Source organism: Eptesicus fuscus, chromosome 2, assembly GCF_027574615.1.
Source record: "Eptesicus fuscus isolate TK198812 chromosome 2, DD_ASM_mEF_20220401, whole genome shotgun sequence".
In the NCBI taxonomy this organism is placed as follows: domain Eukaryota; kingdom Metazoa; phylum Chordata; class Mammalia; order Chiroptera; family Vespertilionidae; genus Eptesicus; species Eptesicus fuscus.
The window spans coordinates 95666868-95686719 of record NC_072474.1 but is presented as its reverse complement, the minus strand read 5'-3'; the positions used below and the strand labels follow the sequence as shown (position 1 = coordinate 95686719).

General features: G+C 36.5%; 1 protein-coding gene across 1 annotated transcript in view; it reads left to right on the top strand.

Annotated features, from left to right (window-relative positions):
- Positions 1-19852, top strand: part of DTHD1 (death domain containing 1) — a 59061-nt gene that overhangs the window by 1561 nt on the left and 37648 nt on the right. The window contains exons 2-5 of the mRNA XM_008140205.3: positions 928-1543; positions 5376-5706; positions 8736-8915; positions 10683-10927. Coding sequence (XP_008138427.3) covers positions 928-1543; positions 5376-5706; positions 8736-8915; positions 10683-10927 — 1372 coding nt within the window. The remainder of the gene's footprint in view (positions 1-927; positions 1544-5375; positions 5707-8735; positions 8916-10682; positions 10928-19852) is intronic.

Sequence of the window (19852 nt, the reverse complement as noted above, 5' to 3'; positions counted from 1 at the left end):
TACAAGACCAAAAAAACAGAACTGGATCCCAAAGTTAAGTTTAGACTAGTAAAAGGATGATTTATTGATGATTCTGAAAACACAGAGTTATGGAGTCTTATATGTCAGATTCCATACTTCAGAATTGAATTCTGAAGACTGGAGAGTTACTAAGACTGCAAGAAGGCATCAGGTGACCCACTATGAGGAGAGGAGAAATGAAAAGGAGAATGGTAGGCAATGGGGATCACGATGAGGGTATACACTAGAGTGAAGAGACGTGACTTTGTTTAGTGGTGTTTCAATAGCCACTGCAGCTTCCAATCAGAGAATCAGTATAATTAGAGCTATTCTTTGAAAGACTAATTTGAAAATTGCCAAGGATCACAAGCTCAGCAGGAGAAATAGTGCCAACCTAATCCAATTCTCATAACAGCAAACAAAGTACTCAATATAGCATCCACACCCACAGAAATAATGTTGCTATGGTATACCTCTACCCAAGTCTCATCTAGAGTGTTTGCTAAATTTTAGGTAAATAATTATAAATGGATAATTAATATAGTACATTCAAAAGAGAAAGAATAAGTCTCAAAATCTTACCTAATAAGGCATGGCTAAGGGAGGTATTGACTTCAATTGAACAGTCTATGGGGAGGCTGGAATATATGTCCTTAAATATTTAAAGAATTTTCACAACAAAAAGGATTTGATTTACTACTAGATTAAAAGCAATTTGTCCCCCATTCCTAGATGTGTTAAGAGAATGACAGTCATACAAATGACTTCTCCCTCAGGAGGGAGATTGGCTTAATGCCCAGTATGGGCCTTTGTAGGGTTTCTAAGGTTATCTTGCCATAACTCATTACATGTCAGTGGAGAAACATAATTTGGTTTCGTTTTGCATTTCTTCTTTTTATGTGTCTCTCTCTGTGTATGTGTGCGTAGAAATCATTACTTTCATAGACTGCCTCATGAAAATAAATGAATATTTGGGGAGCACTGCTACACTTCTAAAGGAAGAAGAAAAGCAGATGTGTAATTTATGCGGCATGCGTGATGAATGTACTCCACTGCAGACAATGCCTGCCATTCAGGATATCAAAGCAATAGACATTGCTGCAAGACGGGAACAAAATGTCATAGAAACAGCTTCTGTTTCTCCCACAAATGGGGAGGAAAGTCATGACACGCACCAGGACGGATTAAAGAAAAATAAAACACACATGAGTTTGGAATCAGTGGAAAAAGAAAACAATACATCAGTGAACAGAGATGTCACAGGGCAAGAAGAGTCACAGAACGAAATGTTCCCAGATAATGCAGAAAATGAAGATGAGAAACAAACAGCACACGTGACTGCTGAAAACACGAATGGCAACAGGGAAGAGACACATGACATCACCCAGACAACAGAAAGAGACATTCAAGAGAGCTCAGAAAACCAAAGAGAAGAGACTCCCACATCCCCAATAGCAAGCGATACGGCCAATATATGTGCGAATAGTCATCTTCTCAATGATTCAAAGAGTCTAAAGCAAAAAGATAACATAATGGAAAAGGAGTAAGTAAATGTAGTCAATGTGAGAGATTCTTATATATGCCTATTAATATGTGTTTCTGTAGTTAGCGGTCACAGCATTTATACATAAATAAAATTTTATATTTACATTTAATATCTCCAAAAGATATTATAAATCAGTAATTCAGATTAAATTACTTCTATAAAAATTTGTATGGCTACTATTACTAATGTTGCTTGTTTCTTATGGCTTTAGAAGACAAACGTATTAAATACTTTTTAAAGGAGGAAGAAATTGATGATGTGAGAAAGTAGTTAAACTGTATCATTATCCAGAATAGAGACACATTATAATCACTATTTTTTTCAATTATAATGAGAAATAATTAGGAGGCTACAAAGTGTTCAAAATTTAGGAGAGAATTTCCCAACATCAGGTTTATTTTATTTACATTCCTCAGTAAATTCTCAGTTCATTTTATTTATGAATAATCATAAATTCCTGTCAGCAGAGCTCCAGGGGTATCCTGGAAGGGCTATGGGAGGTTCTTAAAACTGAATGCATATTTTCATACCAATTAAATCCTTGGTCCAGAGCTCCCATAAAATTCTCAAAGAAACAGTGACTTCAAAAAGTGTGTAAGACTGATCTTTGTGTGTGTGTGTGTGTGTGAATTATCTCCCCAACACAAGTTAGGTAATTATCCCTATTTTTTCAAATAAAATCCTCACAAGCTATATTTTTCCAGCAAAAATAACACCCTTAGAAGGCAATGTGGAGTAGTGAAAATAAAAATAAAATAAAATAAGTATCATTGGCTTGTGAGTCAGACAGACTTACATTTTATCTCCTGTTTTTTTTACAAACTAGTTCTGTGACCCTGGGCAACTTGCTTCATTCCTGAGCCCTCTTTGTAGGAAATTGTATCTATTTTCTGGGATTACTCAATAAGGTCAAATGAGAAAATCATGTGAAGGTCCTAGCCCCATGTTACTTCGCAGAAGTTCACGCTAAGCTGAATGTTAGTGTGTTCATTTATTTCACCCCAACAACCCTCACTTTCTCCCCCACACGACCAACCTTCCCTTGTCCCCTCGCTGCCACCAGGTGTGATGCTCTTTTAGATGCAAGGGACCATTTCAGGACAACACCACAAATGAGTCTGTGATCGCAGGCAAGTCATTCTGCTCACTTTGACTTTCGTCATCTCATTTATAAAATGAAGAGGTTGAGCTAGTTTTGCTGTGAGGATGCTATAGGTCTGAAAAATCTAATACATTCTGTAGGTGTCCCAGAAGTACATTCAGTGCATGAAAGACCCCCAGGGTTCGAACGAATTAGCGCCCCTGCAAAACAACTGTTGAAGTAGTCAAAAAGTGGGTGCCCATTTCACTTGAGAAAAACATTAACACTTCAGGATCCTCACATTCCGAAATGACTCAAAGCATCCGCTAATGAGTCATTGCTGAATTACTCCCTCTCACACTCCTCTAGGTGTTTTCTAGTGGCTGGTTTCCTCTTTGTGGCCTACAAACCAAATTGTGCTTGGCTTGCATATTTAAGAAGACGCTACTCCTTGCAATCTCTCAGGCGATGAGGCCCTCTTGACACATAAAAGATGAGTGTTATAAAAAAAAAAAACACCACCTACCACAGAATCTGTTGTGATTCCTCTCTGAAATAGTTACTTTTTTGGGGAAAAAAAGTCTATCTTTTCAATTTAGTTGTCCTCGTATGTACAGACTGAAAGGAAAACAAAACTGGAACAAACCCATGTGATTATTTTCGAGGCTGGACCGGACCTTATCTCTTTGACTAGGGTTAGGGTGAATGAACGCATTTACAGGTCTCCTCACCTTACTTCATCTGGGGCACAGAGAGTCATTCTTGAAGTCATTCTTCTTGAAGTCATTCTTGAAGGCTGGGTCATTGTATCCTCTACTAGACAATGTTTCTCATTTTCTGAATTACCATAATCACCATCATCAGAGAATACTTCTACACACCAATGGGCTGGGTAATTTTCTACTTCTTCTAGCTTTATGGGTTCAGAATTATAAATACAAGTAAATAACTCTCTCTGCAATTTCAACATATATTTTTAGATGTCTATGTTCAAGTACACTATAAAATTTAAGTTACTAAGAACTGAAATATAGTTAAGACCTGGTAATTCTAAAACTGATTATTTTTAATTAAATTTCTTGGGGTGACATTGGTCAACATGAGCATGTAGGTTTCAGGTGTGGGTTTCTCTTAAAACTGATTATTAATGTTATATTTTATGTATCTCCTCTAATTTCTCTAAAAATATTTCAATTTTATTTCATTTAATCTTCACACCATTGTGAATTAGATATTAGTTTCAGTATGTAAGGCATAAAAATCTCAGGACTTTAGAAGGATTTGAGGAAATATGATATTATATTAGAAAGTTTGAGCTTTTGTGTTAAAGATGAATGCATTAAAATATTGATTCTACAGCTTACCCTCAGTGTAATCTTCAGGAAGTTAAAATTTTTAGACCTCACTTTCTTTATCTGTAAAACTGGAGGCCTGGTGCATGGATTCATGTATGGGTGGGGTCCCTCTGCCTGGCCGGTGATCAGGCCAGTTGGGCTGATGGGGACCAGTTGGCCAGGGGGAGGGACTTCAGGAGGTTGGCTGGCTGTGGGTGGTTGGCTGTGGTAGCGCACTGACCACCAGGGGCAGCTCCTGCATTGAGCATCTGACCCCTGGTGGTCAGTGCATGTCATAGCTACTGGCCGGTTATCCAGTTATAAGGGTTGCTTAGGCTTTTATATAGAGAGAGGGTGATGATATACCTATCTGACCTAATAATGTGAGGATTAAATGAAAAGTGTATAGCCTAATACCTAGCCCATAGAAAAAGCTAAAAATTAGCAATTTTAATAGTAATTATTGATGTTTAAGGTCAAACATGTAGCAAGTGACTGACCTCAAATTTGAATTTGAGTCTATAAGACTCTAAAATCTTTGGCAAAGGTGATGGTATAAAAGCAAGAGTAATACACATAGTTAAAATAAACGTTCTGCCCAAATATGCTTTTGGATTGATTCTTTGAGGGTTTTAAATATTCTGTTTCTGTTTCTAATTACCTTAATTAGTCATAAATTCACAGTACTTTAGTACTACCTCTCTCAGTTTTTCTAAAAAATGGAATTAACATCATAATTTGATCTAATGTGTTTAGACAATTCCAATACCAGATATACATTTACTCCTCTCATAACTTAAGAAACTACTCAGGTGTTAGTATTTGGTTTATCAAGAAGCTTCAGCAATCTTCAGATTCATATTGTGACATGAACAAAACTGAGGGATGAATCAATCACTTAAATAATAATACCAATGAAAATAGTAACAATAATAATAAGTAACATATGTAATACTATGTTCTAAGTACAGATTAAAAATACTTTTATTGATTTTTAGAGGGGGAGAGAGAAAGAAACATCTATGTGAGAGTGAAAATTCGATCCACTGCCTCCAGCACACCCCCCTACTGGGAATCCAAAGGGTAACCTTTCGGTACTTGGGATGATGCCCAACCAACTGAGCCACACTGGCCAGGGCTAGGCACAACTTTTTCATTACTGAACATACAGTAGTTCATTTAATCTTCACAGCCTTCCTATGAAATCAGTTATTATTATAATACCATGTTATAGTTGAGAAAACTGAGGCACAGAGAGGTTGAGTATACTGCCCAAGGTCACAGCATCAGTAAGTTGGAGAACTGGGATTCACAAAAAGAAAATGTGACCCTAGAGCACTGGCTCGTATATATGTACCCATACAATACATAAATCAAATATTTGCAAAAACTATGTCCTTTCTCACCCCTGCAGGTATCTTGATGTGCTGAGTGATGATAAGGGCCCTCAAGTGTCTTGTTACATCACAGCGCCTTCATACCTTCTACAACATCTAGAATGCCGAATAATTAACAGCATGAGCTCTTTAATAGTGAGTGATAATGAAGAGTTGGTCAGCAATGTCATCACTGTTGAGTGCTCAGATATGGAAATGAGGATTCCATTTCCAATATGCATTGCAATTCCCTTTACCGCACGTTACAGGGGGAATTACAAAGACATCCTGGTGAAAATGTCTGACATAAACCTTCAGTGCAGTTACCTAACCCCAAGTTCCCTGGAAGGAATGAGAGGAAGTTACAAGGTTGGTAAATCATTGGCTACATCTATACTGGCTGTTTGGTTCCTTCTCTACACATTGCTTACACTACCAGATTGTAGAATAGATATAATTACTCATTAGTAACAAATGAAAGGGCTCATAGAGTTATTCTAGTGCATTCACTCTTTTTTTTTTTTTTTGCCACAAAGATCAGAAAGAACAGAAATTACACATGCTAGGAGTTAAAATTATAATTTTTCCATGGTACACTTTATTGTATAATTCTGAGGATCTTTAAGGTCACAAAGATCAAAGAATAGAAATTACTGGCCAAAATGAGGGCTGGAGAACTTGGTTCTAGGACACAGCAAATGTTTTTACGTGGTTAACAAAACCAACACCATGGCTTAATTAACTTCATGTCTTTGTTAGACTAGCTTATGCTAACATTTTAAAAAAATATGAATTTTGCCGAAACCGGTTTGGCTCAGTGGATAGAGCATCGGTCTGCGGACTGAAAGGTCCCAGGTTCGATTCCGGTCAAGGGCATGTACATTGGTTGCGGGCACATCCCCGGTAGAGGGTGTGCAGGAGGCAGCTGGTCGATGTTTCTCTCTCATCGATGTTTCTAGCTCTCTGTCCCTCTCCTTTCCTCTCTGTAAAAAATCAATAAAATATATTTTAAAAATATGTATATATATATATATATTTTTATTGATTTCAGAGAGGAAGGGAAAGGGAGAGAGAGATAGAAACATCAATGATGAGAGAGAACCATTGATTGGCTGCCTCCTACATGCCCCACACTGGGAATCAAGCCTGCAACCTGGGCATGTGCCCTTACCAGGAATCAAACAGTGACCTCCTGGTTCATAGGTCAACATTCAACCACTTAGCCATGCCAGTCGGGCTTTAGACTAACATTTTCACTGTGATGGATCTCTGCAAAATTTAAGAATGTTAGAGTCCCCAGATGATAGTAACTTTATTATCATTCATGGGTTGGAAAATATGTTAAATTGATCAACTGTGCATGTGTGTGTGTATGCTTTGAGATATTTATGAAGTCTACAAATCATGTTTAGTTCATACATGAAAGACAGTATATGTGGTTGTTAGGTGTGGATTGTGAAGGATTCAAATGTGGTTCATATACTTTCTTGCTATGTGAACTTTGGTAAATTATGTAACCTTGCTATGACTCAACTTCTTCATCTGAAAAATGAACAAACAATAACATCTACCTGACTGGGTCATAAGGACAAAATGAAAAACTATTATATACTTAAAAAGATAAAAGGAAGCCTAAAAACACATGCTAGCAGTTAAAAGTAATCATTTTTTCCTCATGGTACACTTTACTGTATAATTCTGAGTACCCCTATGGTCACAAATCCATATGTTTTGAAGAAAGAATATACACAATTACTAAATTTTGCATAGATTTGATGGGAACAAAAATTTAAGGTACTTCTGTGGGCCAGAGAACTTACTTTGAAACAATTTAAATATTTGTCTTTTTTCGCTTTATGTCAATTGTCATTATTTGAAGAGGAGGGCAGGGCATAAATGTGAAAACATTCCATGTATACAAGAAATTCTTTATAACACATCTCTACTTTTTCTGGTTTGGTCTTTTCTGATTTACAAATAAGGTTATATAGTTAAATATGAAAGCTAAGCCTGTTCTCATTATTTACTCCAATTCATGCAACTAATACATGATATATTTAGTCTAGGAAGCATGTAAGTATAACAGCTCTTGATTGGGGCTTTTTAATCTTGGCCATTCTGCCTGACATAGAAGCAAAAAGTGCTCAGGTACAGGTGCTTTTCACAAAGTGGGTACACAAGATGTTTAGCAAATGAATAACGAGAGAGAGAGAGAGAGAGAGAGGAGAGAGAGAGAGAGAGAGAGAGAGAGAGAGAGAGGAGAACACCATTGTCTACTGGGAAAAAAAATAAAAGCATATACTTTTTAGAATATTCTAATAGTAGTTATCTCTATTTTTAGCTCAAGACTATTTGAACTCTGGATTCCTTCCAAATGTTTACGTGGTTCATACGACATTTAAGAATTCTAACTCTGGAGTCAGATGAACCGCCATCAGAGCTCTCTTCATGACACTCCCCTGATTAACAACCCTTCCTGTTTCCCAGCATCTGCCAGATGTGCCTGAGATACAGGCCAACCACCACTGGTTCCCAGAACATGTTCTTACCTTTCACCATTTTCCCTCCAGCCAATTAGGGACACTCACCATGCCCTGAATTTTCCCAGCGAGGGAGTCATGCAGTGATATTGCGAAATATTTTCCTTAGTCAGTTTTCAAATGATAGATTAGTTTGCATTGTGATTGTCCCTGAAATGTTTGTGTGTCTGCATGATTATCTGCTCATACCAGGGCGGAGCCCGGCTGGTGCTCAGGAAAGCATGAATAGATCAAATTGCTTCTAAGTCTTCCTTCTCATTCTAAGCGCTGGAGATTATATGAGTAGATAATTCTGTTTTCATTTATGTACAGCTCCTTTTATGTGATAAAAAAGGCTTGAAATTTAAATATCACTATATAAAAATGAAACACAAATGTCTCTTTGTAGTCAACTGCTCCTACTGCATGGAGGACAGAAGTGGAGAAAATGACTTCACTAAGAGATTGTGAGTTGTCAGAAGGAAGAATCTGCTGACAGTACAGGTTCTATAATGTGTACGGAAACTACCCAGTGAAATTTCAGTCCTAAATCAGGGTTGAATATTCTGGATAAAGGCTAATATTTAAAGTCCATTCTGGTGAACTTAAGGAGGATGGGATTCCAGAAGTAATTAATATTTGTTAAAAATTCTGAATGTGATTGCTCATTGTACATATATATTTTCTCTTTGAAATTTATTTTAAATTAAAAAATAAACTGACATCTTTTCTTTTCTGTTATGTAGCTCAAAATTGAGAAATTCCTGGTTACCTATGTTCAGTTGTGGGTGATTACAGGGACAGCATGCAGATTTTTTTCTGCATGTAAGAACAGTGCTGTGCTAATGTCCTTGTCTTAATATCCTTCAATCCACACAGGGAACCTGTGCTGAAGTGAAAGTTTATAAGTTGGGTATCTTTTCTGTCATGTCCTGTTTAAAGAAAGAGTCCTTCACAGTAACAAAGAAAGGCCTCACTCTCAAGCCAAGCATGGATTCGCGGATATCCCTGCATTACCCTCCAGGAGTTTTCGGCTCACCCGTCCTTGTGCAATTAAAGGTAAATATTAATAACTGGTGATTTCCTTCTTATAGATTGTGTGAGTCATCAAACATGGTCCTAAAAGATGAAGATCAAAATATGTAATAACACAGTAAATGAATTCTTCTCTGATACTTTTAGTAATAAAGTGATGATTTTTAGTAATAAAGTGATGATTTGGAACATACTGAATCTCACTGCAAAATGAATCTCCACTTTATCACTTTATTTGAAAGATTTTTTTCTAGCTAGTTTTTGTATTGTTTTGTTTATGATGGTTATGAACAAAAATATATGTTGAGTATGATAGAATTGATGCCAGGCACTGGACATTCATATGATTCAAGATTTCCACCTGAGAAGCTAGTCCATTAAAATATTAATAATTTTGAAAGTCTGGTTATATGTAATTATAAAACAGTCATTCTTGGGAAGAAAGTTTTAAAGAATTCAATATATACAAAGGTGAGCAATGATCTATCAATGTACATTTTAGAAGATATATTTCCTCAGTTTTCCCTGTACTTCTGGCCTCAACTCTTTCCCAGGTGCTTCTATTTCTCCCATAAAAGATAAGCAAAGAAGAAGTTTTAAATAAGAGCTATTATGAATAATTAATTTTTATAAATATTTTTCATAAGCTTTGAAATTTTGGAATTATGTTAGCTATTTTCATTATTAGCTAAAGCAGTGTTTTCTTATGTGAGAGAAAACACTTAAGTAAATATAGTCTTGTTTTTCTAGTTCCTAAGGATCACTTGATCTAACAATAGTTTTAATTAGAAATTACGTAAAATGCCTATTTTGTTTTCTAGGTCATTTTGTTGCATACAATTAAGAGTGTTTCTCAGTTATTTATAAAAAAGAACAGGGAACCTAGATTTCACAAAGACTTTGTAAAAAGGAGCTAACTGTTGTGCTTTTTTATAAATTAATGCAGTATTGATTCAGCCAGCAATATATAGAAAAGTATATTAAAACTACATTCCTTCCAAGTTTCAGAAAACTGGTTTATAAATATGCTGATACTTTAAATCTTTTGCTAATTAAATATAGGAATATATATGTACACTGGGTGTCCCCCAAAATGTATACACACTTTGAATGATTATAAAGTGTTTATTAACATACTAGAAGCCTGGTGCATGAATTCGTGCACGGGTGGGATCCTACCGGCCCACCCCGATAGGGACTGATCGAGCCGGGCTGGCCAGGGGGAGGGGCTGTGGGCCAGCCAGCCCCACCCCAGATCGGGGTCGGGGGGGAAATCAGGGGTGGGGCTGGAGGGGGGGGGGCTTCAGGTGTTTGGCCAGCCGGCACTGCCCCCTGTGGTTGAACTCCCGGTTGAAGGGACAATTTGCATATTAGCCTTTTATTATATAGGATAGTTCATTTTCAAAATTTAAAAGAATTTATAGAAATGAATAATTATTTTTATCAATGCCTGTTTTCAAACTGATGACCATTCTGGTCGAGGCACTGCTTATAAAGTGAAGCAATGGAATCGCAAACATCAGGAATCACTTCATTTGGTATTTGTGTGCCCTCAATTTGTGGAATTTTGCTGGTTTTGTACCATAAACTTTATCTTTTATGTATCCCCATAAAAAAAAGTCTAAAGGCACTTTAGGATAAATTTTCTTTGTCCAAAGCTTAGTCTGGCTTCACCCATTATTTCAAATCAGTTAAACCTGAAAAAAGGAGTGAAAATTGAGTTATCAGTTGTTAAAGTGTATATACATTTTTGGGGGGACAACCTATATATATTTTTGTTTGTTTGTTTAGATCCAACCAGTTGACCCATCTCTGGTGGCATATTTAAAAACACAGCAAGATACTTCCTACTCGGTACTATCCACCAGCCCTCTGATTCATGTGCAGCACCCATCCACACATCCTTTCCAGAAGCCAGTCACTGTATGCCTACCTTGTTCTTCACACCCTGATAAAAAACATTTGGGGTCTGAGATAGATCATAATAGAAGAGCCACTACCACAACGAAAAGGATGGTACCTTTATACTTCAACCGGTGAGTTAGATCCTCATATCTCTAACTGACTTGATGATAAACAAAGAAACATAAATGCTTGAAAAATGTAATCAAATGTCTTGTATTTAAATATCAGCATTAAAATATTATGACATTTTAAATCTATAATAATAAAAGTGTAATATGCTATTAGACCGGACAGCCGAATGACCTTCCAGACATCCTTCCGGATGTCCTTCTGGATGAAGCCATGGCAGCGGGGGCCGAGGCAGAGGCGGTTAGGGGCAATCAGGCAGGCAGGCAGGCAGAGTGGTTAGCGGTGATCAGGCAGGCAGGCAGGCAGGCAGGTGAGTGGTTAGGGGCAATGAGGCAGTCAGGCAGAGTGGTTAGGGGAGATGAGGCAGGCAGGTGAGCAGTTAGGAGCCAGCAGTCCCGGATTGTGAGAGGGATGTCTGATTGCCAGTTTAGGTCCGATCAGATCAGGCTGAAACCGGAAGTTGGACATCCCCCGAGGGGTCCCGGATTGCGAGAGGGTGCAAGCTGGGCTGAGGGAGCCTCCACTACCCATGCCTGAATTTCGTGCACCTCTAGCATAGAAATAAAATGTGGATCCATAAAGGGTAATGATTTTATGCTGTAATGGCCCAAAAGTATTCTATACAATACAAAACAGGCAAAATTAGTCCTGGCTTTCAAAGAATTTGATATAGTTAATTACAAAGATGTGGTATGGTGATTTTAATTTCTGTATTTAAGAGTATTCTGTTAATATAGGAAAAAGATTAACTTGACCTTTTCCAACAAATTAAATTTGAGTCTATATTTACCATATAGGTGGCTTCCTTCCTCTCCTGATGTTTATAAATGAAACAAAATCCCCACCAATAAGACAAATATATACTATTGAGCTACCAGCCAGAAATGAAATTGCAAATGACATGCTAACACTGAATAGGGTATGCTGAATAACAGTAATCCTGATCTAAATTCATGTCTTTCCTTTAATACTTATTTTCTTTTCCTAATGTAAAAAGGTAGAAGGGAATGTTTCTATTATCTAGTTCTAAAAAAGAATTAAAAGAAAACAGAAGAAGGAGAAACAATTTCAGACATTTAATAGAAATCACTACTATTAATTGAGAAACTAGTATGTGCCAGGTCCCTTATGTATATTATCTCATCCAATCTCCTCACCATCTCATCTTCAGTTTATTAGTGAGAAGACTGAGATTAAGCACTTGTACAAACTAGCTATGCCTATGAAGTGGCCTAGGTGTGGGCCCAGATCACTCTATTTGTAATCATGACTCCATGTAGCCATTATTTATTTAGTTTAAAGATGTAAGGCTAGAAATAGAGAAATGGGTCATTTGTTCTTTCCCACTGTGTTGGCAATAGTGGAATGTTGGTTTTGGCTGGGAGAATAAATCAAACTTTCCCTAGTGCTAGATATATGAGAGAGAGCATAGATATATAGGCACAATCCAGTTATACATATTTTTATTACTTGGGATATATATGTGTATAAGCTCCATTTGCCAGAAATATGTATAACACATATACTATATGCCAGTGGCAACTTAGTTAACCCATGTACCTATATGTCATAGTAAAGTAAGATTTTAAACAGATCTATCCAGAAACTTCTAACTTAAAATGTATCAGTCTAATAGATTGACATTCCCTTTTCAATATTCCCTAAAATACATATATAACATATATACATATATATTTATCTATTTCAAATATAAAAAACCTGTCCATAAAAATTGATTCTGACTAGTAATTTGTTGCTAGGGTATTTATACCATCTGTAGAATACACAGCAAAGGATTAATAAAAATAATTTGTGACCGACATGTACTTTACATTATAACACAAAGCAATACCATTTGCCAGAAAGATGACAGAAGTAATAGTTTGCCTTCCCCTTATTATCTGATTCCATAGTCTATACCTACCAATGAAAATATACATTTATCTCTGTAATACACATACAATTTTTGGAAGTGATTAGATCAATGTCCCTTTGCCCGTCCTTGGTTATATTTCCACTTCCCTCGGAAACAATAGAACAGAATGTAGAGAGAAATTGGAGGCAGCCTGTTGCATTGTAAAAAATGAAATTCCCACAAGCACACGGATAAAGATAGAGGCAATAAGAGCCCTAACAGAAATGCATGCTGAGGGTGGCACATTTCATACACTCAGTTGATTCAAAGCAGTGGAAATCCAGTTAGCAGAGGTAAGAGGAGGCTACACATTGGTCCAGAGGAATTATACTCAGTAAAAATGACTAAACACCGAAAATTGGTTTAAAAATTATGCACATGGATCTGCCATCCAAATCTAAAAAAGAGATTCAAATGGCTATTGAATTGAAAGTGAGTAGACAAATATTCATCCAAAGATAAAAAAACAAAATCCTACTTGTTTTCTTAAGAGAAAAAACAAACAAACCAATCAATACCAAGATTTTAAAAGAAGAAACAAACAAAAACAGAAACAAAGAAAAAGCATCATCCTGGCTTTCACATAGCGAGAATTACAGTTACCTGAAGAATATCAGAGAATTCTATTTTCTAAGTTTAGTAGTACCCAGGAAGCAAAATTTCCAAGAAACAGACAATTGGAATAGACCAGGAGAAGATGAAAGGACAACAGGATGAAATATAAGATAATAGTGAATGTAAACTGTAATTAAAAATAAAATAAAAAAGAAAGAACAACAGGCTGATATACAAAGATGATAAACTGAGATTAAAAGGGACAAAGGTCTGATAAGAAACCATTTGAAGTGATGTAACCTAATAATTAAAGGTACAATCCAAGAAGATATCCAAGCAGCCACAAAAGGATTAATCAAAGGCATAGTGAAGCTTAGTTTTCTGATGCTGATTAAAACCTTGAGTTAGAAAGTACTGAATGATTACTAGGCAAAATTTATGAAAAAGAAAAGATATAACATGAAAATCGGAAATGTCTGTTTAAATAAAATATAATTCTATCAGCATCCATTCAGCAGAAACACTTAATGAAAGAAGGAATAAAATCAGTGTAGCCTCAGTCTCATTCTTTGTCACACTAAATACCAAGGGGGGAAAATGGACTAAAACTTTCAAAATTTTGAAGGGAAGATGTTGTGGAATCAGGGTTATCACCAACAAAGGAGTTTTCCCCTTTTTTAAAATATAAGGGCTCACAAAAATATACTACTCGCATATTCTTAACAAAATATATAGATAAAATTAATTAACTGACTTGATAAAATAAAATGTAAGAGATTTTTTTTAAAAAAAATCTGGTATTGCCTTAACCAGTTTGGCTCAGTGGATAGAGCGTCGGTCCTCGGACTGAAGGGTCCCAGGTTTGATTCCAGTCAAGGGCATGTACCTTGGTTGCAGGCACATCCCCAGTAGGGGGTGTGCAGAAGGCAGCTGATTGATGTTTCTCTCTCATTGATGTTTCTAACTCTCTGTCACTCTCCCTTCCTCTCTGTAAAAAAAATCAATAAAATATATTAAAATAATAAAAAAATCTGGTATTGAATATAAATATAAAAGCAAAAGAAAAAAGAAAAAAGGAAAAATTATTATAGTAAAGAGATAACAAAGAAAAAAAGAAAGTAGCACAGTGACATTAAAAAGTTGATGTAAATAAAATCATCAATTATATTAAGTAAATATAAATGTGTTAAATATATCTTAATATTTAACATTTATTTGTTGCATTTGGGGTAATTTGTGTAGATTGATCATATATATTACCAATTTTCTCAACAGTTGTTTAAACTGTTCATTTTAATCATTATAATTCTCATTTAAAAAGACTGTTGCTAAATTTTAAAAATATTTCTTTTCCAAGCTCCTCTTTTTTAAAAATTACACTTTCTATGTATTCCTTTGAAACTTTAGTCATTGTAAAGATATTCATTTTATAATCTCAGATTATTCTATCACCTACTAGCATAATGATTACTATAATATCTATTAGCATGCTATAATCTAGTACATTGTCTCTCATACTAATTTCATTCTCTTACCCTTAGAAATTCCCTTCCAAATATTGGTTCCTAGGGGCCCAGTGCACAAATGTGTACACATTGAAAGGAAATGTGGGCCGCGAGGCTGCTGTGGGCACAGGGGCGGGTGTCGGCCCATCCTCTGCGCCTTGCCTGGCCCCTCCTGCCACGGCAATTGAGGCCGGTACCTGCTGATGGCGCCGAGCGATTGGGACTGGCGCCAGGCGCCGGGCGCCGGCAGTGGGTGCGAGCAGTGGCTCTGGTGCTGGCAGCAGGTGCAAGTGGGGCTGGTGCTGGCAGCAGGTGTGAGTGCCTGGTGGGACTGTGGCATATGGGAGCAAAAAATCTTCAGTAACCACCAGAGGCTTGTCCCAATGACAGCAACAGGCGCCCCACCTTGGTCTGGTGCCCCTGCTCACCTGTTCCACCATCCTGCCACAGCCGACACCCACCATGTTCCACACTGCCACCTGCTGCCAATGCCCACCATGTTCCACGCGTGTCCCTTGGTGGTCAGTGCACGTCATAGTGACTGGTTGTTCAGTTGTTCCACTGTTTGGTCTATATTCATATTAGGGTTTTATATATACAGTAGGTCCTCGGGTTACGTCAGAGATCCTACAGTGGGAAGTAACGCGATTTTCACCGTAAGTCGGAACCCACCTACATAAGCACCTACGTCACTCACATGGAGCACATACACAGCAGTAATGAAGTGAAACAGTAAAAAAAATTTAAAAGAAAGACAATAATTCCTGACCTTTACTTTTAAATAAATAATAAAAATCATAAAGCACATACGTCAAAATGATGGAAATTTTTTTTAATAGATAAATGGGATATGGCATTGTAACCAAGAAACGATGTACATCGAGTCCAACGTAACCTGAGGACTGCCTGTATAGATAATTTTTTTTAATATATATTTTATTGATTTTTTGCAGAGAGGAAGGGAGAGGGATAGAGAGTCAGAAACATCGATGAGAGAGAAACATCGATCAGCTGCCTCCTGCACACCTCCTACTGGGGATGTGCCCGCAACCAAGGTACACGCCCTTGACCGGAATCAAACCTGGGACCCTTGAGTCCGCAGGCTGATGCTCTACCCACTGAGCCAAACCGGTTAGGGCGATAATTTTTAATCAGATCAAATTTTTTTTCCTTTCCCGTCCACTGGGAGCAGTCTTTATGTGCTTCTTTGTTGCTTTCTGGCACCAATGTTCAAAGAGATTTGGACAATGCTGCCCTTTTGGGATTCCAATTTTATGACTTAGTTCCAGCTAAGTCATAACAGCTAGAGGCTGTATCTAATGTGTCTCAATATATGTTAAGCATCAGCCCCCACACACCTGGTTGATGGGGAGGGGGAGGCTGACCAGGGTGGGAATATCAGTAGAATCAGTTCCTTATGTTCCCTGGGGAGATAAGAACATTCTAGCATTTTTAGATTCTTTTTTACTTGTTTTCATATCTAGGATATTCCCCCCCACCAAGATTTTCATTTCTTCCAGAGGTACTGATTGCACCTCTGTGTCAGCCTCATTCTTCATGCATATTCTATATCTCACTGTAGTATCAAGTTCTTTTTTTCATTTATCATCAGTCAGCAAAAGCATAACGTAGTACATACTCAAAAAATGTTAAGTGAAACAAAATTAATGAGCAAATTTGTGGAAATGTAAATTATGTAATTAATTTATCTGTACTATTTTTTAAAAGCAATACATTTTTTAAAAATATATATTTTTATTGGTTTCAGAGAGGAAGGGAGAGAGAGATAGAAACATCAATGATGAGAGAGAGAATCATTGATTGATTGCCTCCTACATGCCCCACACTGGCCATGAGCATATGCCCTTACTGGAAATTGAACCATGACCTCCTGGTTCATAGGTTGATGCTCAACCATTGAGCCATGACAGCCAGGCTAATTTCTCTGTACTTTTGACAATGCTAAATGGACATAATTATCATCAGTGCTCGATGCATTTTTTTCCATCAAGTGGAGCATAAAATAATCAAATGAGAATCTATATCACTGTTTATCTAACATGCATTCCTCAAAGGGTGAAAGCCAGTTGAACATTTTCTATGGAAATAGAAACACAGTGAAGAAATCCATGTCTCATAACATAAAAAGATAAAAACTGGTTGAGGCCAAAACATAGTCTGACTATGAAAATTAAAGGTCTTTATTGCTTTACATTCCTGCATGTCTGAATGATTTCTGGGGAAAAGATGAAAGTCACTTCATTGTGAGCCAGAAAAGATTTATTGACAGTAACGAAAGGGGAAATTTATTAAATAGAAACATTCCACACTATCCAATAAATATTTTGAAGAGTTACAAGGAAATAGTAGTTCATAAAAAAATGGTCATTTCTATATAATGCTATTGGATTCAAGGTTATCTTATTCAAATGTAATATGTGAATCATACACAAGAATATTTGTAAAATATATGTCAAATCATCCTAATATATATAAAAAGCCAGGGCCCTCACAACCAGACAGGATGACTGAACAGTTACAACCACACAGCAGCTGCATGAGGTGACCATGCCAGCATGGGGTTAGTGAGGGCCAACTGAACAGTAACAGTAACAACCACACAGCAGCTACGTGGGGTGACCAGGCAGGCAGGAGGGGGCAGTTGGGGGCAATCAAGTAGGCAGGCAGGCGAGTGGTTAGGAGCCAGTGGTCCTGGATTGTGAGAGGGATGTCTGACTCCCGGTTTAGGCCCGATCCCCATTATCGTGCTTAAACCCGCAGTCAGACATCCCCTGAGAGGTGCCAGTTTGGAGAGGATGCAGGCTAGGCTGAGGGGGACCCTCCCCCCATGCACAAATTTCATGCACTGGGCCTCTAGTATAATAATAAAATGGACAAACCGGTAAAGCTACCACATAACTAAAGAAATTAGATATTAGCCATACAATTGTGTCTCCTTACTTGCCGCTCCCCTATTTCAGCCTCAGTCTTGCTACATAATTGCCCCTCATTCATATAAAAGTTAAACACATTTGAAAAATTTTAATCATTTTTTGCTTATATTTATGTTAGTTTTATCACATATTTTTATTCATCGCTATACAGTGTCTTATTTGGCTTTGTCTATGCTTGATAAAAGTAAAAATGGTATCCTACTGTGTATAGTCTCATGGTATTGCCTTTTCATTTAGAGTTGTGTACATTCATTTTCACGTCTTTATAAAATTCTATTGAATAACTGATATTTTATTTATCTACTTTCCTACTGATGGACATTTAGGTTCTTTCCATTATCAGTTTTATTTGTTTGGGTTTTTGTTTGTTTGTTTGTTTGCTAATATAAATAGTGCTGATATATCTATTCTTGACTCAAAGTATATTTGAGCAAGTGCTTCTTCAGAGTAAATACCTAGAAAATGAATTGTTGAGTCATAGGGCATGCGCATGTTCGATTTTACAAGTTTCACCAAAAGGTAGAACGAAATTACAGTCTCCTCCCATTGCTCCTCATCTTCTCCAGCCTTGCACATTGTCAGATTTTATAATTTTGAAAATCTAATAGGTGTAAAATGAATCTCATGTGGTTTTAAACTGCACTGTTTTGATTATAATGAAAATGATGTCTTTCAGAATTTTGTTGGTTAGACATCTGTGTTTTCTTATATGTGAAATATCTGTTAATTTGTTTGCTCATCTTAAAATTTTTACCTTCATTAGTAGTATTTCTTACCATATTCTCAATGCTAATCCTTTGTCATTTTGTGGCCTGTACTTTCATATTTGTGTGCCAAATTTATTTTCTTTAACGATTAGTGCTTTTTGTCCTGCTGCTAAAATCTTCCATATCCTGAAATTACAAAAAATGTTCATCTTTGTTATCACATAATTTTAAAGGTTTGAATTTCAGATGTCTGCAATTCATCTGAAATTGATGATTTTTACATACAGTGTGATGTAGGAATTTAATTTTCCATGTGGCTAACATATTCTCCTAACATTGCTATTGAATGGTTCTTCCTTTCACTAACAATCTGCAATGCTTCCTCTGTCATATAACAAATTTCCTTATTCTGAGCTATTCCATGGAACAGTATTTTAATATAGTTTTGAGCAAATCTAATAATGTTTTAATAATTACAGCTTTATAAGTTGATATCTGGTAGTGAAATCATATCATATTCTTCTTTAGGAGAATTATTTTTTGGTAATATTGCCCTTTATATAAAATAGAATCAGTTTGTCAAGGTCCACAGAACAAATGTTGGGATTTTTATTGTAATTGCCTTTGACCTATAGGTCAATTTGGGGGGAAAATAAAATATTTACCATATTGAGTCTTTCTATCTATTACAATAATGCTAGTATATGCTTCTATTTGTGTAGTTCTCTGTTTTCCAATGAAGTGTTAGAAAAGTTGCCATATATGTACTACACAGGTTTTGCTAGACATTCCTAGTTACATGATAGTTTAGGCTGCTATTAAAAATAGCATTTAAAATTTCTACTTTTTACTTGTTGCAGATGTGTTTATAGATGAATATAGTGGATTTTCTACAATGGTATTGAAGCCAGCATCTTTCTAAACCCTCTCATTATTTCTAATATTTTTTTGAGAATTCCTTCAGGTTTTGTATGTAAACTCTTACATCATCCTCAGGCAATGACAGTTTTGTTTTCCCTTCCGGTCATCACATTTAAGCCTTTAATCCATGTTGAGTTAATTTTTGTATATGGTTTCAAAAAGCAGTCCAATTTCATTCTTCTGCATGTGTATGTCCAGTTTTCCCAAGACCATTTAGTAAACAGAGTGTCCTTTTTCTATTGTGTTTTTGGCATCCTTGCCAAAGATCAGTCATTTATAGAAGTGTGGACTTGTTTCTAGGCTCTCGATTCTGTTCCAATTGGTCTATATGTCTGTTTTTATGTCAGTATCATACTGTTATTACTGTAGC